The sequence below is a fragment of the Tympanuchus pallidicinctus genome, unplaced genomic scaffold (assembly GCF_026119805.1).
Source record: "Tympanuchus pallidicinctus isolate F22 unplaced genomic scaffold, pur_lepc_1.0 scaffold5, whole genome shotgun sequence".
Taxonomy (NCBI): domain Eukaryota; kingdom Metazoa; phylum Chordata; class Aves; order Galliformes; family Phasianidae; genus Tympanuchus; species Tympanuchus pallidicinctus.
This window is the reverse complement of record NW_026294769.1, coordinates 16,790,355-16,814,008: the sequence shown is the minus strand read 5'-3', so window position 1 is coordinate 16,814,008 and position 23,654 is coordinate 16,790,355. Positions and strand designations below refer to the sequence as shown.

Here is a 23,654-nt window from a genome sequence, read left to right as displayed (position 1 = left end):
AAAAAAAAAAAAACAAACAAAAAACAAAAAAAACACCTGAAAATTCACAGGAAACCGTACCATAAGATTGATTTGCAATTTGAAAAAAGGCTGCAGTCAGAGACTAAGTGAGCTCCAAGATGGATAAGGACAGAACTGAACGATGATGATGATAAAGTCTGTATATGATGAATGGTAAATTACCTACTTAAGATTTTCTAACTCGTCTGTTTAGTCTTGCAGATAAAATACATAAAATACAGTAAAATACAGTTAAGATACATGCTTTAATGCATATCACTAGCCATTAGGATAGTGACAAAAAAAAAAAAAAAAAAAAAAAAAATTGAGTAAATTTGCAAGCTCTCTGGTGCTCTTGAGCATGAATACATGGCAAACAACAAAATTTTGCATCTATGAGATAAAGTTTGCAGTATTTTTCTTCAGCAAACAAAGAATTCCAGTTTTGGCTATGGGGCAATATTTTCATGCCAGAGCTATTACCAAGTTTCCATATTCTGAACTTTTTTACAGGCATCCTATCTGACTCTAATTAGGAAAAAGATATCCTTTGCTGATTTGTACCTCAGTGTCCACATTGCCAAAACTAGAATAAACATTCTTAGAAAATAAAAAAAAATCAAGTTATTTCTATCTACTTAAGATCCACTGTTGAAAAATACTGACAGCTTCTGCCTCCCTGGTAGGCACCAGAGCATGAAGCAATGATGTGATATATTGAGCCTGGCTGGGATGAAATTGTGAGGTTAACTTCATAGTAGACCGTTTCATGCTTTTGTTCTTAAATTTCACACGAATGAGGTCTATTATACAGAAAACTGAAAATGAATGTATGTACTCAGTACTAGCCAACATTTTTATTTTGAAATGACATAGAAATCCTACTGTCATACCAAACTGTGAATTACTACATATGGTAAATAGTCATTCAGCAGAAGAGACAGTCTTACAAGAGGAATAAAAAAATCACCTATTTAATTGCATACAACACATCCTATGCGGATATGTTAGGCCAGTAGTTGGTAGTTACACATTTTAGACGAACTACTTGGTTTGTTGATTTTGTCATAAACTTTTATTGGCTTTATATAGCAAGGTGTTTTTCTTTTTCCTTTTTTTGGGGGGAGCGGAGCTTTTGTGAGAAAAGCTCAGAAATTGCCCCAGGTCAGCTAAGAAACAGTTCCAGCTCAGAGTTCCCGAAGCCTTTTTTCTCATCATCCTGCAGCTTGTGCGTTTGACCTCTATTATCCTCTCTCTTAACAGAGGACCATAATCAGAGGGAGACCCTTGTGGTTCCTAATTTAAAACTAGTCAATGGAAAGCAGCAGGAATCTTCAAGATTTTTTTTTTTTCTATCGAGACACCTCAATTTAGGATGAGAGGTATTTACTGGCTATAAAGGGAACCAAATGATCAGCTTAGAGTAGACACTACTGATTAGATGGCCAACACTACACAAAACAAATCACAAACAGCAAATTCTACTAGCAAAGTGTGCGCATTCTGGCCTCTGTGAGACAATTCTGCTTGCATGTTCTCAGTTATCATCACTAAAGCTGAAGCACATAGCTCACACACCTTCAGTGCAGTGAATATTTAAGAAGGCCAAATCTACATCCAGTCTTCTTTAGATGATGTAAAAATGTTTGTTTCACCAAATCTAGCCAGAATCAACCTTTCCGTAGTTTTGCTGTTAAAATTTGCTTAAAGGTATAAGTCAACAATATATAAGAATCCTATCTGAAAATAAAAGTCAATCAAAAGTAAATTTAAGAAATTGATGGGAAATATTTTCTATGGAAAAACAAACAAACAAACAAACAAAAACAACTGCAGAGCAAGTTATGCAAAATATTTAAAGGACACGATGTTGAGGCTAAACAAGGCAGTCAGGCCTGTGGGGATTTCTTTAAACTTCTTTAAACTCTGTAAACTTCACAAAGGAAAAGTAATTCCAAAGAGAACAGAAATGTTGAAAACAAGTTTCCAGTTGAAAGGGTGTTGACAAGCTTCTGGGTTTTGTCTTTGACAAGTATTTGTATTAAAGTGCTTAATATTCATATAGAAGAAAGCATTAATGAAACTTAATGAGTGATGGAATGCATCAAGAAACCTAGAGAGCAAATAATGTGGTTTTTCATTTCAGCAAACTAGAAAGTGAAGCAAAGCTGGTTTAAGGACAGGCCTCAGGACAAATTGTAGAAGACTGACAAGGGTAACACAGAGCACTTGTGTGCTCCACCAGTGCAAGAGCAAACACTTTTGCTATCATTAGACCTGACAGAGACAAAAAAAAAACCAAAAAAAAAAAAAAAAAAAGAAAACCAACCAAAAAAAAACCCTGAGGTTTTACTAAGCTGTAGGCAAATTAGTTTGCTAGTACATCAGAACATCATGGGCTGAAATTAAACAAATAAAGCTAAGGTGAGGAAAATGAGTGGAAAGCAAAAGAAGAACTGAAGGCTACACACTATACTGCAGTGTATCATAATCAAATGATAATTCATATATTTGTTCCTCTTTTTCTTCAGGGTATACCATTTCAGTGTGATGCAGACAACCCTGAAATCTCTGGAACAGCGAGGAGTAAAATTTTTCAGTATAGTTCTGAACAATATCAGAACTAGGAACTTTGCAAGCAATACACTGCACAATTTGTATCTCTGCTAGCCTAGGGGTCTCTGAACTCTTATGAATTTTTACTATGATTGTCAGAACTGAATGCAAAACACTATTTTAAAAATGCAGATATATACAATTTGTTCTAAGTATTTAGAAACAGATTTCCCTATATTCCATCTCTGTATTAGTAACTTTGATGTAAACACAAATTGTTATTTTACAGTCTTAGAGAAGATGTCTTGAAAAGACACGTAGGCTTCTTCTTGATGAAACTGAGCAATGCCATCAGGCAGAATGTTTCTATACAAATGGGGTGGAGGAAATGACAATACACTTTTCATTGATAAAGTTGCTGCAGCTGGATTCTACAATCTCTCCCTCTTTAAAAAATATTTAATACCTCATATCAAAGATCGCTGTAGATAAATTAAGAGTACAGTTGATCATACAACTGTACCACAGCAGCAGGCAGAAGAATCAAAGAGTGGAAGTTTTCAAATTGAAATCGTGACAAAATTCAAAGCTCAGCACAAATGAAAGGAGGAAATTTGGCCAAGTTAGGTCTGGGAAAAAACATTACCACTTCCTTCTTTAGGACTGCAGACAGGACTTTTTGTGCTCTCTGCTTGAGATGGGGATGAGAAGGGTTCCAAATTCAACAGGAGGTATGTCTTATAGAGGAAACCTTGTTCTATTGGAAGCCATGGTTTCAGCAATCACCATGCAAAGCTTCCTCTTTCCTACACATATAATTTGAGCAATTTATTTTCCTACATGCTTTTTATTTATTTATTAGGAAGAGAGACTTCATCATGGAATATGCATTGGAGATGATGCAACAGTTTTCCCTAGTCTCTGACACCTGTTTTTCTGTCTGATGTTTTTTCTGTCTGCAATGGAGTTGTTCTGTTAAGGGAGATTTGCCCTGCCCAGCAGAACCAACTAACATCATAAGACTTCTTGTCTCTCATGGTGTAGTTCTAGCTTTTCTAGATCCCTATTTAGGTCAGGGTTGCAAAATGCATCAGATCAAACTTCCACTGTGTCCACCTGATATAAACAAAGTCACAGTAAAGAAACTCCTGCTTGAGAAATGTAACTAACTGTGACAACATCTGCTCATTTTCATCTCCCTAATAGCTGCCAACACAACATCCACCTTAAAAAAAAGTTTTGTAAGTGAAATGAGTGAAATGCTCTCTATAATGCTACCTAATGCTATTCTGGAATCTGTCTTCCTCTAGTATACGTGTTATTTGCAGAATGAAGTACAGGAATTCACCACCCACCTTCCTCCCTCAGAGCAGTACAGACCAAATACAAGCATTATTTGTTGTGGATTTGTTTCAGAGTATCTGGATACAATCCTTGTTTTCCACCCACACCGTACCCTTCTCAAACGGGCGGTGCTCCCATTTATTGCAGTAGAAAAAGTACTTGGAGTTATTGCCAGAAAACAGTGCAGATGTCTGAGGCTTTACTGATCAGGGATCAGTCCTAGTGGCTGGCTGATATGGTGTGAATTACTTTGAGAAGATTCAAACAAAGGGGAACTGAATACGGAACTTCCAGGTCCTTGGTGAGTTCTCAAAAGAGAAGATAATTTGAAAATATTATCATCTGAAGAAGCAGGGCTGCTGGAGAAAGGATTGGCTTCCAATACCCACAGACTGTAGCAATCTGGTTTAGATGACTCCTAAATATACTGAATCATAAAATGTCTTGGGCTGGAAGGAACTTCAAAGATCATCCAGTTCCAACTCCCCTGCTATAGCAGTGTTACAAACCACTAAATCGGGCACTAAAAGAGCTGGATTTAAAATACACAAGAATTTCAGTATTGTCTCTTGGATAATTTTCCCAGATCCTTGTCCTGTGTTTTTTAAAATCTCTGGATCTGACATCATGAATGCATCCAAAAGAGATACAAACATTACTCTTTGAATCATGTAAGAAAGAAAAACAAATAAACTTTGTGTTTCTTGGATCTGGGGAAAAGGAGTCTTAACATTTGTACTGATCTATCCTTATCCATCGACTTAAAAGATCATCTAGTATCAAAGCAACTGCAGAGAGATCTAGAAATTAAGACGAAAGACACTGCCAAAACATTTCTAATGAATTTAATTCCTATTTACAGCTTTCCTCTATTTGTTTCAACAAGTATATAATTTACCTTTTGACATTTACAGAAAGAGTTGTCTCAAGTCCTCTCTAACTGTACTGACAGCAGGTGCAGTTTAGAAACATGTATGCTAGAAGTGTTCATTCACTAATTCAACCAGGGAACACTAGCATAATGTCCAAGTAGCTTGTTTAATCTGGACTGATTTGTGTCAGCGGACAAGAAAAGAGACATTGATGTCATTCATCTAGACTTTGGTGAGGTCTTGGCATGGTTCCCCATAATGTCATTCTCTCCAAATAGGAAAGACATGGACTTGATGGGTGGAGTTGATGTTTGGTGGATGAGGAACAGATTACAAGATTGTATACAAAGAGTAATGGTCAATAGGCCATAAAACATCTTACAAATGCAAAGCTTAAATTAATATTAACATATTGCAAGCTTCAACTGTAATATTACAAATGAAGGAGTTTCAGAAGGGAGTGAATTTGAAAACATGACCCAAATCTTAGGTTCCCAGAACAGCTGGGATCTGTGAAAATCCAGGAAAATCTAGGAAGCTTACCATGTATCCTGTACTACCCCTTTTTGGATGACCATCGCAACTGGGAGAAGTGCTTGAGTACTCCCTCCTGTTTCCAAAAAAAGGAAAAAAGAAGACACAGGGAACTACATGTTTGTCAGCCTCACCTCAATCCCTGGGAACGTGAGAGAACAACAAATTCTGGAAAGTGGATGGGGGCTGCCCATCTGGAAAGCAGCTTTGCAGAAGATGACCTGAGGTTGCTGCAGAACTAAGCCATGAGATTAGGAAACAGGAAACATCAGATAGTGGTTTCCTGCATTTCTAAGTGTTTTGATACAGGTGAGTTGCTTAAACTACTCCACTGATCTGCAACTAGGATGATTTCATCAGACAAAATTTGGAACCCTATTCCAAGATATGAAAGTGACTAGAAAGTAATTATTATAGTGCAAATCACTGAGAAAAAAAAATTAAAAAAGAAAGCAGAAAAAAAAAAGCTCAGAATATGCCAGTGACAAATAAAAATTCTTAGGAAAAGTGGTAGGTATGAAGAATGCCATTAAATTTGTTGAGTCACATCTCTCAAAAGCACGCTCTCATTCAGACAAGACCTCCAGTTTAACACTGTAGGATACTTTTCACCTTAAAATGCTTCTTTTATTTAGCTGAGTTCACAGACTGTTTTCTAAAAATGGAGACAAATATAGGATAAGATTCTGTCTCTCAGATTTCTCCCCAGTATGTCATAATTCTGAGACTTTCCCATAATCTCATGACATCTCATGACTTCTGAATATTTGCCAAAAACCTGGACAGCTATGGTAAGCCTAATATTTTAGCAGTGTTCAAAATTTCTAGAAGTCACAGTATAACTTTGGCTTAAGGAACAACACCAGTACAACACATGCTTAACTTCAAGCAGTTTAAGAGATATATTTTCTTCTTGACTGCAGATTAGCATTCAAAGGGAATGGATTTTGTTAATTTCTCATACTCTTCCAGGAAGGTTCATCATTACAAAAAAGCATTCCATGGATTTTATTGTAACCTCCGAACAACCCAAATCTTGAATTTTAATAAATTGTTTCAAAAATACTCCTTTCAGTGAACTTATTCTCTTCTGAATTAGGCAATATTATATTACCATATTATCTCATGTGCACAACTTTTAAAACTTATCACAGCACAATTTTAAAATATCTTACAATTGTCTGATGAATGGAACATAATTAGATCTCCAATCAAAACAATGGGGTTGGAGAGAGGGGAAATGCTTGCTAGTTAAATAGGTAAACCACTGTTCAAAGTCTTATTTCATCCTTGTATTCTCATCTTTTAAAAAATAAAAAAAACAAACAAATGAAAAACAGTAAAGCCCCCAAACTCCAAAGCATAACAAAATCTAAAAAAGAAATACGATGATGAAGTCATATTAGTAACATGCAATTCTAATATCTGCCACAACAAGCACTGTCTTGGACCATTTCTTCAGTATATCCTAGGAGCAATTTTTTTTTGAGTTCAGATTTTCAGTCTTATTTTCAGATAAAGTGATGATTATTACATTGTATGCATTATGCATCAACTAAATGGAATCTCTCAGTCATGAACCATTAGAGGACTGCAGGCTCAAGAGAAGGTTCTGATCATTCCATTGCTTTGTCTGATATTGGAAATATCAGTCTTTCTCATATGCACAACATCAGGTTTAAAGATAAAAGTGGTGAGCACTTATCTTAAAAAAAATCTTAAGTTTGATTTGGTTTTGTTTAATACACCAGAAGTTTAACAAGGATGTTGTCAGCTCAAGGGAATCCTGGGGCTACTTAAGTTGATTGAGTCTGCCTTCAGTGCAAAATAACACAGATACAATGATTAATTCCCTTAGAACAGCATTGCATCTAGCTGCAATTCTTTACCAGGTGATGTTGTAGCCTCTTTTTTTTTTTGTTTGTTTGTTTGTTCTGTTTTTGGAAGCTAACAAAAATGGATAATGGGAAACGGAAGAAAAGGTGAAAATTATTGGTTAAAATACTACTGCCATAAGAAAAAGTTTCTAAGCATGGATGATAATTTCACAAAAGGACAAAAATACACTTATGCATGCTCTAGCAAAAATTCCAGCAAATGGTAACTTGTACTTCATAAGTCTAAATGTCTTTACAGATTCTAAATTTATTTATTACAATGAATGTCTAGGTCTCTTTACATTTCTTTGTCATTTTAAATTTCTGCAATGACTTCTACCACTTAGAAACAAACAAGCAGATATTTAATTTCTCATATATATGGATAGTATCTGCAATACTGGAAGAAACAACTTTTATAGGCTGCCTATGGAGATTTTAAGGTATCAAATTATAGAAAATCATAATTACCCAATAGAAAAGGGAAAGATATTCTTCTTCACAAGCTCAGGAGAATTTGAAATAAGCTGTCCCTAAGATTTTATCCTAGCAACCAGGCAAGAATCTGAAATTGAATGATATGATGGACATTCTCAGACACATTTGTGCCTCTACTAAGAGGATTATCTCCATATTTTCTTTTTATTAAACTCTCTGGAACTATTTTGGGGAGAAGATTTGGGCTTTTGAGAACAGGAACTTGTAAGATTTTGCAAAGGAAAAAAATGAACAAACAAACAAAAATGCATTAAGGCAGATTAAATACAGATTCTGTTTCACTTGCACTTTCACATGATATTTCATAACTTTCAAGGTATGCAACCAAGTTTGGTGAAAATAACAAACAAACAAACAAGTATTACAAAGAGATGGTATGAAAAAGTTCAGCAGTTAAACAATAACATTTATATATAATAACATATAAATAACATAACATCTGTTTGCCTGCTTTCACTTTCTTCTCTCTATGCCTTTTCCCATACACTTGACTGTCTTCTGTCTCACATCTCTTGCATCTGTGTTTCTACATTACTGCACTCTTTGTGGGTACAGGGCTCCTCCAAGGATGAAATTACTAGATATTGTTAGGAGTTTCCAGCTTCAACATTCCTAGTATCTGGTAAATTTTATGCTTTCAAGATCTTCCTGGAGAAAAAATAATGATTTCTTTCTGCTCTAACTCCTCTTGAAAATGTGATGGAAGCTGGAAGTCTCTGCTCTTTCTTCAGAAGCCTGAGTAGTCAAACAGCAGTCACACCTTGAAGTCTCCACAGTTTGTAACTATAACCACCAAACACTGGTCCTCGGCTTTTCGGCTAAAGTTTGAATGGTCAAGATAACTAATTTCTTTCCTCTGCCTAATCCTTCTCTGCTTCTCTGTAACTACCTCATCTTATCTACTTATCCAACTTCTTATCGAAAGCGACTACTAATTCAGATCCTAATTTGCAGGCTCCATACTGAGATAGCAAGTCTACAGCAAATTTCTAGATTAACTTCCGGGTAAAATTCTAGACTTCTGTCCTGCTTTCTCTACAGAAATAGACACATACTACTTGGATAAGGCTTGCTGTTTACTAGCAGCTTTTCCTTATAACAGTTTTCTTTTTCCTAGTATTATATTTCTGGGTTAATTTTTATTAATAAGTGCTATATGATTTCGATTTAGGTAAAATGGATTCTGATGGACCACAGATTTTTAAAGAAGATGTCACTATAAAAAATACAGAACAAGAAGAAATCTCAGGAATATTAGTCATGTCAGCCAAAAAAGTAACCTTTTTTCCACTTACAAGGGGAATTTCGTTTTAGTTTTTTAAATATTTTTAGATCCGTAAAGTCAGTGAAGATGGTGATAGAATCACACAGCAATATTTTATCTTCCATTTTTTTATATATTTTAATCTGTTTCATTAACTTACAGAACGCTTTTCATTTTTTCTGTCTTTTTGAAATGCCACCTACACTGATAAAATTACATTAGGAGTTCTCAGCATTTCCAGGAAAAAGCAGAGAAATCACATAAAGAGATGACTATTAAGAAGTACAGAAAAATAAAGAGTCACTTAAGATGAACAGAATTTAACTTGTTTTAAAAACATTCCTATTCAATATTCTCAGTGGGAGGAAATATATATTTAAAAAAAAAGGAAATATCATGAATATAATACCAAGTGGAAAGCTAAATGCATGTTAATCGAATTTTAACATGATAGAAGAGTAAACAGAAACAACAGAAGACAGAGTAGAGGTGTCCCATTATAAAACACTGAAGTCTAAATCCTCCTTAGTGTGCAGGTGCAGTTAAGTAACAGTTTTCAGTTTGAGACATACTTTGAACATACATGAGCAAAATGAGAAATATGTAGGAAGGAACAGTAGAATACAAAGGCAAATTAGAATTAGTGATTAGCAAACACAGTATTACTTGAAAATCCTACAATAATTACACCTTTTTGTTTCATAGTCATGTTCTGAAACCTTTACATCTGCAACAATGGCAGCTCCCAAAAGTTTTCAGTCATCGATAGCTAAGCGTGACTTCCTTCTCATGACTTCTCACGACTTTTCACACCAAACCATGAAATAGAGAAAACACAAACCACAAGAACATCACTTGGATTGTATTCAAAATACAATCCCAAGCAGTTAGCACTAGAGAGTGGCAGAACTAGAGGCATCAGTTCCTGCGGAACCTTCAGTCAGCTGAAAGCTCACCTGGGAGCTAGAAACTGAATGTAGTCAGGACATTTCTGAAAACTGTATGCAACACCCATAATTCTTCAGGGATCATAAATATCAAAACTAGCCTTTCTTTGAGCAGCAGGTTGGAACAGACAATCTCCTGAGGTCTCTTCCAACCTAAATAATCCTATGATTTTATGCCATAGCAAATACTTAAAACTGAAATTCCAGAAAAAAAACCCAAAACATTTTAGAATCTCATTTATAAACCTTCACCATAGAACCATTAACTTTTGAAACAGACTCTTCTCCCAGAGGATGATAATAGGGCAGCAGTCCAATAAATCTATGTCAGAGAAGTACAACGGATATGAACTTGCCCTACTTAATAAACAGAACTGATGAAGTTTGTATATACCCTTATACCAGGAGGACTTATGCAACTGCAGAATTAATCCAATGGAAGGGACAGTTTTAATTGTACAAACATATGCAAAGAATTTGTAGAGGATACTAATAGTGGGTTGCACTACTGAAAATCATAGATTTCAGGCCACTTCAAAAATCATTATCAAAAGGATTTGAGGTTAGATGCCAAGAAAGGGAGATCCAAGTCACTCTACCTGTATCAGTTATACAGATCATAGAATCACAGAATGGTCTGGGTTGAATCATCTTTAACATCACCTAGTTCCAACTCCCTGCTATAGGCAGGGACACCTCCCTCTAGACCAGGTTGCTCAAAGCCCCATCCAGCCTGGCCTTGAATGCTTCCAGGAAGGGGGTTTTCATAAACTTGCTGGGCAACCTGTTCCAGTGTCTCACCACCCTCACAGTAAAGAATTTCTTCCTAATATCTAGTCTAAATCTATCGTCTTCCGGTTTGAAGCCATTTCCCCTCGTCCTGTTGCTACATGCCCTTGTGAGAAGTCCCTTCCAGCTTTCCTGTAGGCCCCTCTCACAACGGCCACTATCAGGTCTCCTTGGAATCTTATCTTCTCTGGGCTGAATTACAATTAGTGTAGTCTAGTATTTTATACTTTTTCATTTACATACTATCCATTTTAAAATCTTTTTCTACTTGTCAAGATTACTCCAAATCCCAATTCTGTCTCTGCAAAAGTGCTTCCAGCTCTTCTCAGATGGGTACCAATTGATCACTCAGTAAACATTTTATCTCTCCCACTGTCTAGAAAACCACTTGACAGAATCCCATCCTTCTTGTTTGACAGTGAGTCACTGATAGTGGCTCTTTGAAATTATAATTTTGAGACAGGAGAATAAAGCATACACACTTTTTGTCTGCCTTTTACCTCAGCACTCATTTTCAAAACATTCAACTGATCTGATGACAATTAACCTTGGTGGCAGGAATATTGGTCAGAAATAGTATCTTTCTCATGATCAAGTTTCCCCAGTTTTCTTTAGAAACAGTCATAGAGTATCACATTTATCACTTACTCTATCTCCTTGAGACCTGTTATTTTGTCTTCGAATGAAATTAGTTTGCTTTACGTGATTTATTCTTGACAAATTCATTTTGGCCATTGTTTAGCATCTTTTTATCTTCTGCGAAATTCTCAGTTGATTATCTGTTCAAATATCTTTCCAGGAATTTATTTTAGGCTGACTGGTCTATAATTCCCGTTATCTTTACATGCATTTTGGAAAGACAGACAAAAAGGTCTCTTCCCTCCCCATGCTTATTATTATTGAATTCTCAGAGCTCGTAAGGGAAGAATCTAAGATTTCTTAAGCACTTCAGAGTGAATTAATTGTGACAGAATTTGAAAATATCTGACACCTAAGCAGACTCTACCCTGTTCCTATCCATCTTTACTAGTTTTAATTATATTAGTGCTCAGATCACAGTCAGCCTTTTTTAATGAATGATGAAAAAGGAAAAAAAAAAACCACCAGCGATGAAACTGACACCTATTAGTTTTGCCTCTCAATTAATTGGCCAACTCACTCCCTTGCCTTGCTCTAATTAATTACTTATAAGATGTTTTCTTTTAACTGCTTTATTGTTAATGCCATGATTAAGGCCCTTGCCCCATAGTCTCTTTCAATTTCTATGAGCAAAATGTTGCTCAGGGTGAAACTCTGATTTGGGGGTGCATAATACTTGATCATATCAACTCCAGATGCTGCAGTCATTTTTGTCTCAGTAAGCTCCTACAGCACTTTCAGCCATACACTTAGCAGATTTTCTCCCTCGGTGTTCAGACTGATGCTTAAAATAAATCAGAGCAAGAGAGGAACAAGACGAAATTAGATTTATTCTCTCTTTTAGCTGAATCAAGATACAAGCTTCCTTCAAAATCATACATTTTGGCAAGTCAAAGAGTATAAAAGGATCCTTTGCTAGAAAACAATTGCGACTTTTTTTTTTTTGCACTTGGGTGCAATGATTTGGGTGTAAAGAAAACAAAAGAAATAATGGGTAGATTTTAATTATTGCTAGTGACATAAGCCCCAGAATGGAAAAAAGTTTACTCAGTATGGCAGATACCACCTAGTACAACGAAACTGAAATAGAACGTCTGTTTCTTTTTACTTAGTTGCTACTAATGGAGGAATTAGCTATTTGGAAAAAAGATACGTAAAGCTTACCTCAGAGAACCTTTGTACATCCTGGGTTAAAGTTCCTACTCTCTTCCATTGGTAATACTTGAGCAACTTCAAAATTGCTGGATTCACTGCATTATCAGACGGCACTGTCCGGAAGAAATAAGGATATTTTTTCTTGTCAGCCAACTCTGGGGTTGTTGCTGCAAATGAAAGCTGAAAAACAAAATAAAACAAAACAAACAAACAAACAACAAAGAAAGGAAAGTCACAATGAGTCATCTGGCAGCCAGAAGAAAAACTTTGTTCTTCTCAGTGCAACAAGACCCAATCCTCCAGTAGTACTTTTCCTTATTGTCAGGTACCAGAAAGAGGGAATAATTATGACAGACAAGACTGCAGCACTGTAACTTGCCTGGCTCCCTGTCTCTTTCACTTAGTAAGTTTCCTGTGATCTGAATTATCAAATTAGGCTAAGCGTCAGATTCTACATATGTGAAAACACCAGAATTGGTACAAGGTTGGAGAATGTTCATCATTAGTAAAAGAGGAAATTTGTCAACACAAATGACAAAACTTTACTGAATTCTTCTGCCCAAATTAAAGGCAGCATATTTTTAGGGAAATGATTTTCAGGTAGTCTTATTTACAGAATACCTGCAGACTAACTTTCTGAAAAAGCTCATATTCCTATGATATTTGCAGTATTTTTAAAGCTGCTAGGATGTGTTTTTCTAGGTTTATTTTAATTTTTTTTGTTGTTGTTTGTTTGTTTTTTTAATAGTCCTGCATAGCAGTCGAGGGTTTTTTAAAGTACCAATTTAATGCAAATTGATTTGACTACAAAAAAATATGCTTCTTAAGAGTGATATGTTATATCTCTCAAATTCAACAGTCAAAAAGTAGAGGTGAATTCAAACCAATGTAAGAACGCACATTCAAGTGTTAAGTTTAAATTTTCTTCAGTCAAACTTCCAGCATATTTATGCTAGAAACTCTGTTTTGAAATTCATAATAGACAGGTTTGATCTGAAATAACAGCTGTCTTTCTTCATGTTTATAAAACCTAGAGGCTGGCAGAGATGACACCATTCCTTGGTTTTACACTCACAAAGAACATATATGTTGCTATAATCTCCCAAGCCTGAGTATAATTGGTTTTCCTAATTAAAAACCCTGAGATCCAAACAGCTTAAAGTGTGCATAACTGGACAGATTATACTTTACAAAGAGAAGACGCTTCTTCTTCACCTGACAGGAGCTAGACCTTCTGCTTCCATGTAAGTCTCATGTAAATTATTTTCAGCATAGAAACTGCTCTTCTGTTAGATTTCATGAAGAAAGTACAATATGAGGTACTGTCGTATTATGATCTTGATTTTTCAAAACTGTACTGGTTGGCTCACTCAGCACTGTGTAATATCTAGTAATCAGCACTGGTTTGTGAAGAGCTAATTTCAAGAGAAAAAGAATGAAGGTCTTCAAGGTGGAAGCACATAGCTTTTCTATCTAGCCTTGTAGTGATGAACATCATTTATGTCTTGCACAATGAAAGGAGAAATTGACTTCAGAAATCCAACATGAAGAGGAATGCCTCTCAAGCTTGCAGGTTGGTCACAGCAAAGGACTTGCTTCTCAAGTTATTATGGTTTGGGATCGAATGTAATTTGTCTGATCCTTAAGAAGAAGTAAAGAGCAAGGCTGAGGTACAGTGGTGATAAGCAACATAGACAAGGCTCATCTCATTCAGGTTCACAGATGGAACAGGAAATTTTCAGAAGAAAAATATAGAAAGCCTTAGTGAGACGGCTTTAGAGGGAAGACCTGTGACAGAGGCAAATAAAATTTAAAGCCATTCTTTGAAATTCTAGTGACTTAAATAAGTGCCTGCATTAGGATCTTAATTGCCCAAAATACTTTAGAAAACAATGCAGTGAAACCTTACATATCCTCATTAACCAAAGATAAAGACTTGTAATGTAGATTTCTCAGCTATGTAGTGATGGGAGATGAATTCAGGTATACATGTAATACTAACAGCATCTAAGTTACCAAAAAATATACCTTGTCATTATCTTTTTGAAGACAGATTTAAATAGAAAATAGAAAAATTTTACGCGTTTACAAGTCTTGGAACATTGGATAAGTTCCAACATAGGCTCTCTTTCCCACATTACAAATACCATGGTTGGTCACACTCTGCATCACTTTGCCATTTTAGTAAGACACTCAAAAGAGATGGAAAAAAAAAACATGAAATAGTTATGTCAGTTCATCCTCCGTTTTCTTTCACATAAAATAAGTCAGTGAAAATATCGAACTTCTCACAAAATAATAATACTGAGAGTTTGGGAACAGGCAATGAAATTAATCCAACAGTTTCCAGTACGTAGAATTACAGAATCATAGAACAGTTTGAGTTGGAAGGGAACCCAAGGATCATCAAGTTCTAATCCCCTTGCCACGGGCAGAGACACCAGCCTCCAGATACTAGACCAGGTTGCCCAGGGCTCCATCCAACCTGACCCTGAATACCTCCAGGGACCGAACATCCACAACCTCTCCGGGAAGCCTGTTCCAGCACCTCACCACTTTCTTAGTAAAGAACTTCCCTCTGACATCTCATCTGAACCTTCCGTCCTTGAGCTTAAAGCCATTCCCCCTTGTCCTGTCATAATATTCGACACTGGAAAGGACAAAGTAGGAAAACGAAAAAGAAAAGCTGCTGTATGTTTTAAAGAATTGTAACTAGAAGATCATATTAATATGGACACAAAGAAGACTTACTGGAAAATGTGATATAGCATGGTTATATAGAAATATCAATCAAAATTTCTAAATGATAAAATACATTCACAACACAGTCAAAGAATCATAGTATTGTTTGAGTTGGAAGGGACCTTTCACCCAACTCCCCTGCAATGAACAGGGACACCTACAGCTAGATCAGCTCATTCAAAGCCCTATTCAGCCTGACCTTGAATGCTTCCACGGTTGCAACATGCACCACCACTCTGGACAACCTGTTCCAGGGTCTGACTACCCCTACTATAAAAATCTGCTTGCTTATATTTAATCTAAATATTTTCTCTTTCACTATGAAAATAGTTCCCCCTCTCCTATCACAACAGACCCTGCTAAGGAGTCTGTTTCTTTTGCACAGCCCCCCTTTAGATACCACAGGGCCGCTCTCAGATTTTGCTGGAGCCTTCTCTTCTCTAGGATGAACAGCCCCAGCTCTCTCAGCCTGTCCTCAAAGGAAAGGTGCTCCATCCCTCGGATCATTTTTGTGTTCCTCCTCTTGATGTGTTCCAACAAGTCCATATCTCTTCTGTACTGAAGACTCCACATTTGGACACAGTACTCCTAGTGAGGCCTCACCAGTGTAAAGCAGAAGAGCAGTGTTACCTGCCTTGATCTCCTGGCCATGCTTCTTTTGATGCATCCCAGGATACAGTTGGCTTTGTGGGCTGAGAGGGCAGACACTCAGACTGGATAGCCACATTCTTTTTGGCAAGGGCTTTCTACTTACAAGGATCATGGCTAGACTTGTTGTCTGGGAGGCAGCTGGTAGGTGAGCTGGCCTCCTGAGTGGGGGGGACAATCTGCCCTCCCTGCTCGCCCTGCCTGCACCAACTGCTGCATGCTCTTCTGACATGCAGCGCCCTGTTTGCGATGCTCCTGGGAGCTATGGGCCCTGGAAACAGGCTTTAAATGTATGGGGAATGGATGCCGTCGCCTTCAGGCTCTGCCAACACCGCATCAGAGCCTCTGCCACTCTTCCTGCTTATGGAAGGGCTGAGGGCTTCGTCAGTCTCCCTGCACCTCTTTTTGTGCTCCTTTCCCTCCTTTTTTCCACAGTTTTTTTTTTTTTTTTTTTTTTTTCCCTTTGTGAAGAGTCCTTTGGTGCAAGCTTCTTGAGGTTTTCAATAAAATGTCACTGTCCGTGGGCTTCTAAAACCACTGCTGGCAGTGGACATTAGGGCTGGACCTTGTATTGCTGCAGGCAGACAAGCATGAAGGTCAAATTGGGCTGACTTTCTTGTAGCAGCTAGAACTAAGCCCAAGAGATGGAGAGTAGGGGTTTGGTGGGGATAAATGGTTTGCTGAATTTCTCAAAGTATTGGAACTAGTCATAAATCATCCTTTGGGGGGCATGACGGTTCTGTTTCATGAAGAATTATTTAATATAAGCTGCTGAAGTTGTTGGCCAATGCCAAACTTGAAGAAGGGAAAATCAGAATAAAAGTTTATTTTCACATTTCAATAAAACATAGCACACACTGGACATCTATCGGGTTATATATTATAATTGATATATACACAAAGGGTCTCTGTGCATATGTGTATGAAAATATATAGAAAAAAATATCATGTAAGAACTTATCCATTTTAATTGTCAGAAAAACTGAAGCTACTTTCAGGTCATCCTTGGGAAATCTTTCTTTACAAAATCTGTTTACAGTTTGATACAATTTGTGAGAAACTGCTTGAGGATTTAACATGAGTGTATTGAAGGAAACATACAAGCTATGGCTCTGGCAGAGATTTCAGATATCAAAGAATTTAAAACTTTTAAATGGAAGAGAAGATAACATTTACCATTCAACTAAGAGTATTAACCATAGTTCAAATTGAGAATCAAATAGACAAAGATTTTGAAAAATAAATATTTGTATCTAAATAAAAGCCACCATTTTTTAAGGCAGAAGAATTTTCACAGTCACAATTAAATCTGTTGAAATTCACAAATGAAAGAAATAACACACTATTTCTGACTTTTAATATGATTCATATGCAGCTTAGAGTCCATAAAATGTAAGATATTTTTTTTTTCTTAAAAACATTTGGAAATCTTCCAAAAATGAAGAACTCAATGAGATGAATTCTGCTTTCAAAGAAAATATGTATATAATCAAGCATTACTCCACAGAACTCAAGGAAGTTTCTTTGGCTTCATGCTGCAAATGAAAGTATAATTTGATAATGCTGAGACAGGAAAGGATACTATGTTTTACAAAATTATGACAAATGCTTCAGCCTAATATGACAGATGGCCAGGTTGAGGAATTTTGCTGAAAAACTGAAAATTATAGCCAGTATTTTATCAAGAAGCTGTTGGAGTCAGGCATGCATTTTGATAAATTAATTTTTCCCCAGGAAGATGATGCTTTCTGAAACAGGAAAGCATTATTTTGTATGAAAATCCATACAGTTTTACAGAAGGGTCTTGGCAAACACTAGATGCAGAGAGATGGAAAAAAAAAGTTAAAACTAAGTGTAGAAAGGAACTGATATGTACAGAGGAGTACAAGCTAGCTTTGTAGCCCTATATCAATCTGAAATGAAGCATGGTAGATTAATATCAATCTAAAGCGCTATCAAGCATGTTCCTATTTTGGTGAAGAGTGCATTCCCTTAAGGAAAGCCAGTACATAAGCAGGAATGGTAAGAGGATAAACTCTTCATTTAAGAAAATGGGATGCAACACTAATGAAGTCAACTGGACTGATTAGGAGTTATGGAACAGAAGAGAGGGATCTGGGATAAAGTTAGAAAAGAAAACAGAACTATATAGAGAGTGTATGTATGACGTATAGAAATCCAAAGGTTGGAAACCGGAAGACTGAAGCAATTCTAGATTACAATGAACTCCAGAGGGAAAGGAAGCCCCAGAAAAGGGAAACTGTTTTCTGATGATTGGCTGTTTTGCTATCATAAGAAAGTGTTTATATTAATACACAGATGTCTAAGAAAAATAAGAGTTCAGAACAAACCCAAGGGTAAGAAGTCACCCTAACCTAAGGCAACAGGTCTGTTAAGGGCCATAGTTATTTACAAGGGCTGTATTAGTTAAAGAAAATTAATAGCAAAAGAAGCATCAGCAAAGATACTGTAGATACATAAAACCAATGTGGCAGGAAAATGCATCCTCCTGAAGAAAAAAAGGGCCAGCGGAGCAGAGTGGCTAAAGGAACACACCATCTCAGATTGCAGGTACCCCAGCAGCTCAGAAGACCCTTGCCTTCTGGTAAGAGAAGCCAGAAAGTCTGATCTTCATAATCCCAAACTAAGAAGGAGGTGTCACTCTACAATGGAAAAAGGCTTTGAAACAAAGCTAGACACTATGTGCACAGAGTATTATACAATGAAAAAGATTTAAATAAAGGAAAATATCTTAGGTAACAATAGGGTGATCTCCCTCTAATAAAACGCATCTGCTAAGACAACTGATTCATATTTCCAAATGGTAAAATTGGGTTATTGATCACCAGAGAGATTAGCTTAATTTTCTTAGGCTTCTGCACTGTGGCTTGTACAAGTGTTTTATTAATGAGCCCTAGAAATTTAAATCTGCCCCTGTTGCTGAAAAACAAGACTTGATAGAGAGTGTTGTATATATATATCACATATAAATGACAGATAATGCCTGTATTATGCTGATAAATCAACACTGCTAAATAAGATAAGCACTGCTGATTCAATTGGTCAGTAGCAGCATTTGTTATCATCATACCTAAAGACTGCATGCCATGTTTGCTTTGTTAAGATGAAATACTCTCTGTGAACATTGAAAATGCAAACAACTATCTCCAAAAAGTATGCAGAATGTCAGAAAGCTCCACACAAAATACTGAAGCAATGATGGGCTTGCACATACAGAATCTTGTTGAAGGAAAATAACAAGGACAAAACTTAGTTTGCAGAAATGAATAATTGTGGCACCATACACCACTCTCTGCATGCCTTGCCAGGAGCTCTACATCTTCAACAAACCTGTGCCAACAATAATGCTTGAACTGTCATGTATTCAGAGACAGGAACTAGATTGAAACCTAACCATTAAATTGTATTGTTGATTGAATAGTAACTGATAGAATAGTTACGTTTTCTAATAAATACTGAAAGACACAGAATGTAAAGATTTAGGTTAAATATTAATTTAGTATTTAGAGATTAACAGTAAGTTTACTCTATAAACCACCTTGTCTTGAAGTGATCTTTCACTACTATCAAATTATCTCACCACTAGACAAGTTATGAATGCAAGCTTTAATATAATAACAGTACTTTGAATAAGAAATCAAATAGATATAATCAAAAGAGAGCCTTAAAAACCATATGACACCAGGCACAAAATCATCATCTAATCTATTTTAAGGAGTGATATGGATGAAAGATATGTGGACATAATTTTGCAAAGATAGTCACAAAAACTCATGTGTTTGGAAAAAAATCCAACAATATGCAGCACAATTACTTCATTGACAGGAATTGCACAGATCTGCAAAGCTGGTTAAAGCAACACACAGTAGTAATGATCAAGAAACTAACGTAATGTTTCTTATAAATTTGCCTGGTGATGCATGTCTAAATACAGAGATTAAAAGAGCTGGTTCTTAAATGGACCTAGGAATCAAATTGCCAGTCTTCCTTACTAGCTATACTGTAATCCTGATTCCCAATAGAACAGGTGATGCACTAATATAAGCAGAAAAGAGGACTAAAAAGAATTTATAATAAGAAGTGGTGCTTTCCAACAGCTACAATTTTATCTGCCATCAGCACTGTTAGGTGTTTACTAGGATGAAATCTCTGGGGACTCCATTGTGCTTAAATTCAGTAGGTTTCATGAGATTGTCATAACACAAACTTCAGTGCACTAAGAGATACAACTAACAATCATAAAAAAATTTGCTGTTAGCTCTGTTGTAAGGGCTTCCACTGCAACATTTAGAAAAGCAAAATGGAAGTCTAAAAGAAGCCATATGATGGTTCACTAGCAGATAAAAGGGCAGGAATAATAATAATTAATTTTTTTAAATAATTTCCAAGTGGAAATATAAAAACCCACATAGTATAAAACATATTGGACGTGAATTGATCTCGTGGATGAACATCCCTTTCATCACCCATAACACATAACCCATCTGATTAGAGCTCCTCTTTCTTTTAAAATCAGGTATTTTGCCAAATACTCCTGCCCAATATCATCAGCTGTTACCTTCATTAATTTGGTGGCTGAAATTGCTTCCTCTGACTGCCTCTTGGCACCTGGGAGTTTATAGAAAAAAGAACTTTCAGCTGGTCTCAGCTTGGAAGGCACTTGCCTGAATTCTGGTGGCATTCCAGTGGACTAATCCAATCACAATAAAATTGACATTCAGTTGCATGCTGCTCTGGAGACATTTCAAGAAGCAGTTCTGACTACTGAATGAATCAATATTTTTGAAGAATAAAACTGGTTTACATTTAAAAAAAAAAATCCATCGTATGAGTAGCTCACAACTGAAAAATGATCTATAGATTTATGGGAAATTCAGTTATGTTTGCTACCAGATTAGATAGCCTGACATAAAGGAACTGTAAATGTCTGAATGCAGGAAATCAAGCCAGATAATAAAGTTTTGTCTTTCAATGTTAAGATTGAACTCTCATAAAGTTTATAGGTTATGTTTAAAAATGGTTATAGAACTGAACTTTAGATGAGAGGAGGTTTTGTTTTGTTGGTTTTTTTTGTTTGTTTGTTTTACTGATCTTCAAGTAATGGAGAGGCCAAACAATACTGAAAACTCCCATAAACGGATGAATGAATGAATGAATGGATGGATGGGTGGAATGAATGGGAGGGAGGCAGGAAGGCAAGAAGGAAGGCAAGAAGGAAGGCAGGAAGGAAGGCAGGAAGGCAGAAAGGAAGGAAGGAAACAGTCTGGACTTACTAGACATTTTACTTCATCTGTTTCTTAGACAGCAATTTTAAAACTTTACGCTATTGTTTGTACCAGCCAGAGTCTATATTTAAGAACTTCATAGAAAAAACCAAACTGAAGGAATTCCTAGGAGAACATTTCAAGTGAATAGTAAGTAGAGATATTAGTGTTCAAAGCAGAATAAAGATAGTGAACAAATCCAAGTTCAAATAATGCGATTTTGATTTCCTATAAACACTGCCTAACAAAGCTAATAAATACACCTCATTTCTGAAATATGCCAGGGAATTATATCATGGAGAAAAACATCCAGCAGTTCAACAGTTAACAGTGCAACCACTGAAGTTGGAAGTGACTCTGCCATTTATACAGTGTTAAAGTAGACAGCCAACTGAATACGAAGCAGAATAACCATCTCAAATCATACCACATCTTGATTCTTGCACTATTTATGGAAAACAACTTTTATCCTCTTTTCATTGCATATCTCTTCTGACCATTCATTTGAAAAAGTGCAGTATGGCTTAAAGCGGATGTCAAAAAAAAGGAAAAAATCTGGTAATCATGGGCTCCTTTTTCTGCTCTCTAGACAGTATTTTCAAATCTATATGAGAAACAAATCATTTACACCTAAAACAGGTGTTTTACTTATTGCTGGAGGTGTACCAGAGCACTGTGATTGCTGAAATCAAATGTCAGGTCTACAGAGGTTGCTGCAAAATTTGTTTTCATTTCTAAACAGGATAATAGACTAAATCTTTCAAGCATTTTCATAAATGGAACTGCATTGTATATCTCTGCCTGTCACACTCAGTTGCTTAGCATTTGGCTACTGGTCTAGATTATACAAGAATACAGCTTCAAATCCCTGCTATGCTTCTATCACAGCATTATTATTTATCCCGAATTATACAGTCCCCTACTCTGTCCACTCTATTTACGTAGTTTCCTGGTCTCTAATCTGTAAGAGATAATTCTAAAAATTTAGTGCAAACCAATAAGTTTGGAAATATTTTACCTTTGACAAAACAGTCGATGTTACAGTAAGCCATAAAAATAAAACAAACAGGCAAAAAGGAAAAAAAGAAAAAAATTAGATTCAGACCTACTCACCTACTCACAACAGTATGCCCTTGGCTGATTGCCCAAAATGACATGGGCTGCTCTGAAAGTAATGCCTCCTGTTTTATTACCTACGATATAATAAGTGGATGCTGATGGTATGGCAGTGGGGGTTGAACCTTCCCACCAATATTCTGTTACATTTTGTTGTCATATGACAGGTGGCAGCAGAGGGGCAGTCTGTGTGGAACTGAATTCTTTTTTGAGAAAAAAAATAGCAACCATTAACATTTATTAACACTTCCTGAATGTTTTTGGAGACGCATTTATGGAGAACCTCTGTGGAAGTGAACACAGTGAGGAGGTGGGTGGTAAGCTTCAGCAGAGGCAACAGTGAAAGTGTGTCAGCTCCTCTGGTGCAGATACTTAGGAAGGCAGCACGTATGCTCTGGTTCATCATTGGTGCATAACTAACTGTGGTGCCTACGTCGAACAATAGAGTTTTGTAGCTGAGAATGTGGTATCATTGTGCTCTTTGTTCTGGTTTCCAAGGAAGTAAATAGGAGGCATTACTTTTGGAGCTAAGATGAGAATTGCCAATTTCCCTAACACTGCCTTAGGTCTTTTCTATTTTTCATTTGGCATGTATGGCATCAGAAGAAAAAGAGAACACAGTGTCAATTCAGAATTTAATGAAATCCTTGCAATTATCCTTTTTGTACAGCCCTAAGTCATGAATTAGTAGCTTGTTTATTCATTCTTTCTCTGCTTTCAAATCTAAGCAAGAAATGCCATGTTTTTCAAGCCCAAACAGGCGACTTCCTCACTGTGCAAAGTAGGGATAAAGATGCTATTTGCTCTGCATGGAGCAGCACAGCTCATAGATGCCTCATCAGATCCCAGGAGTGATAGCACAGCACTAATTCTGCACTCTGCTTGGACTAATTTGCTTTTTCTTTCAGATCTGTAACTTTTCTAATGTCTCGGCACTGCATGGTGCAGTCACAACACACTAGGAGTACTCAGAAAGAAGTCCAACGTCATTTTCTTGCAAATGTACCTTCTCTAATCATGGATGAAGAAGAGTTACACTACAAAACTCAAAGGGCATGCTGGAGATGTTGAAATACAGGCTGGCAAAAAAAATCTGGGAACTTTCTCTGCCAACAGATGCTGCCAACAAAATAAGCCCTGTTTCCAAGGAAAACGTTTTTTTCCATGCCCAACAGCAAAGTCATCCTGGTTTACATTGTCACTACAAGCCTTATGCAGAAATGCCAATCACAATTATAATTATACTGTATTTGGTATAAAAAAAATCACATGTATGTTCAGTCCTGTTCTAAATAATAACCAAGATCACATACACTTGATGGTTTTCTTTATTTGCAGTACACAGAGATTTTAACAAGATGTTTTAGACAGAAAGCCACACGCAATAT

At 36.4% G+C, this 23,654-nt stretch overlaps 1 protein-coding gene across 1 annotated transcript in view; it reads right to left on the bottom strand.

The window, feature by feature from the left end:
• The window catches only part of GABBR2 (gamma-aminobutyric acid type B receptor subunit 2), a 441,895-nt gene that overhangs the window by 249,308 nt on the left and 168,933 nt on the right, over positions 1-23,654 (bottom strand). The window contains exon 3 of the mRNA XM_052704312.1: positions 12,485-12,655. Coding sequence (XP_052560272.1) covers positions 12,485-12,655 — 171 coding nt within the window. The remainder of the gene's footprint in view (positions 1-12,484; positions 12,656-23,654) is intronic.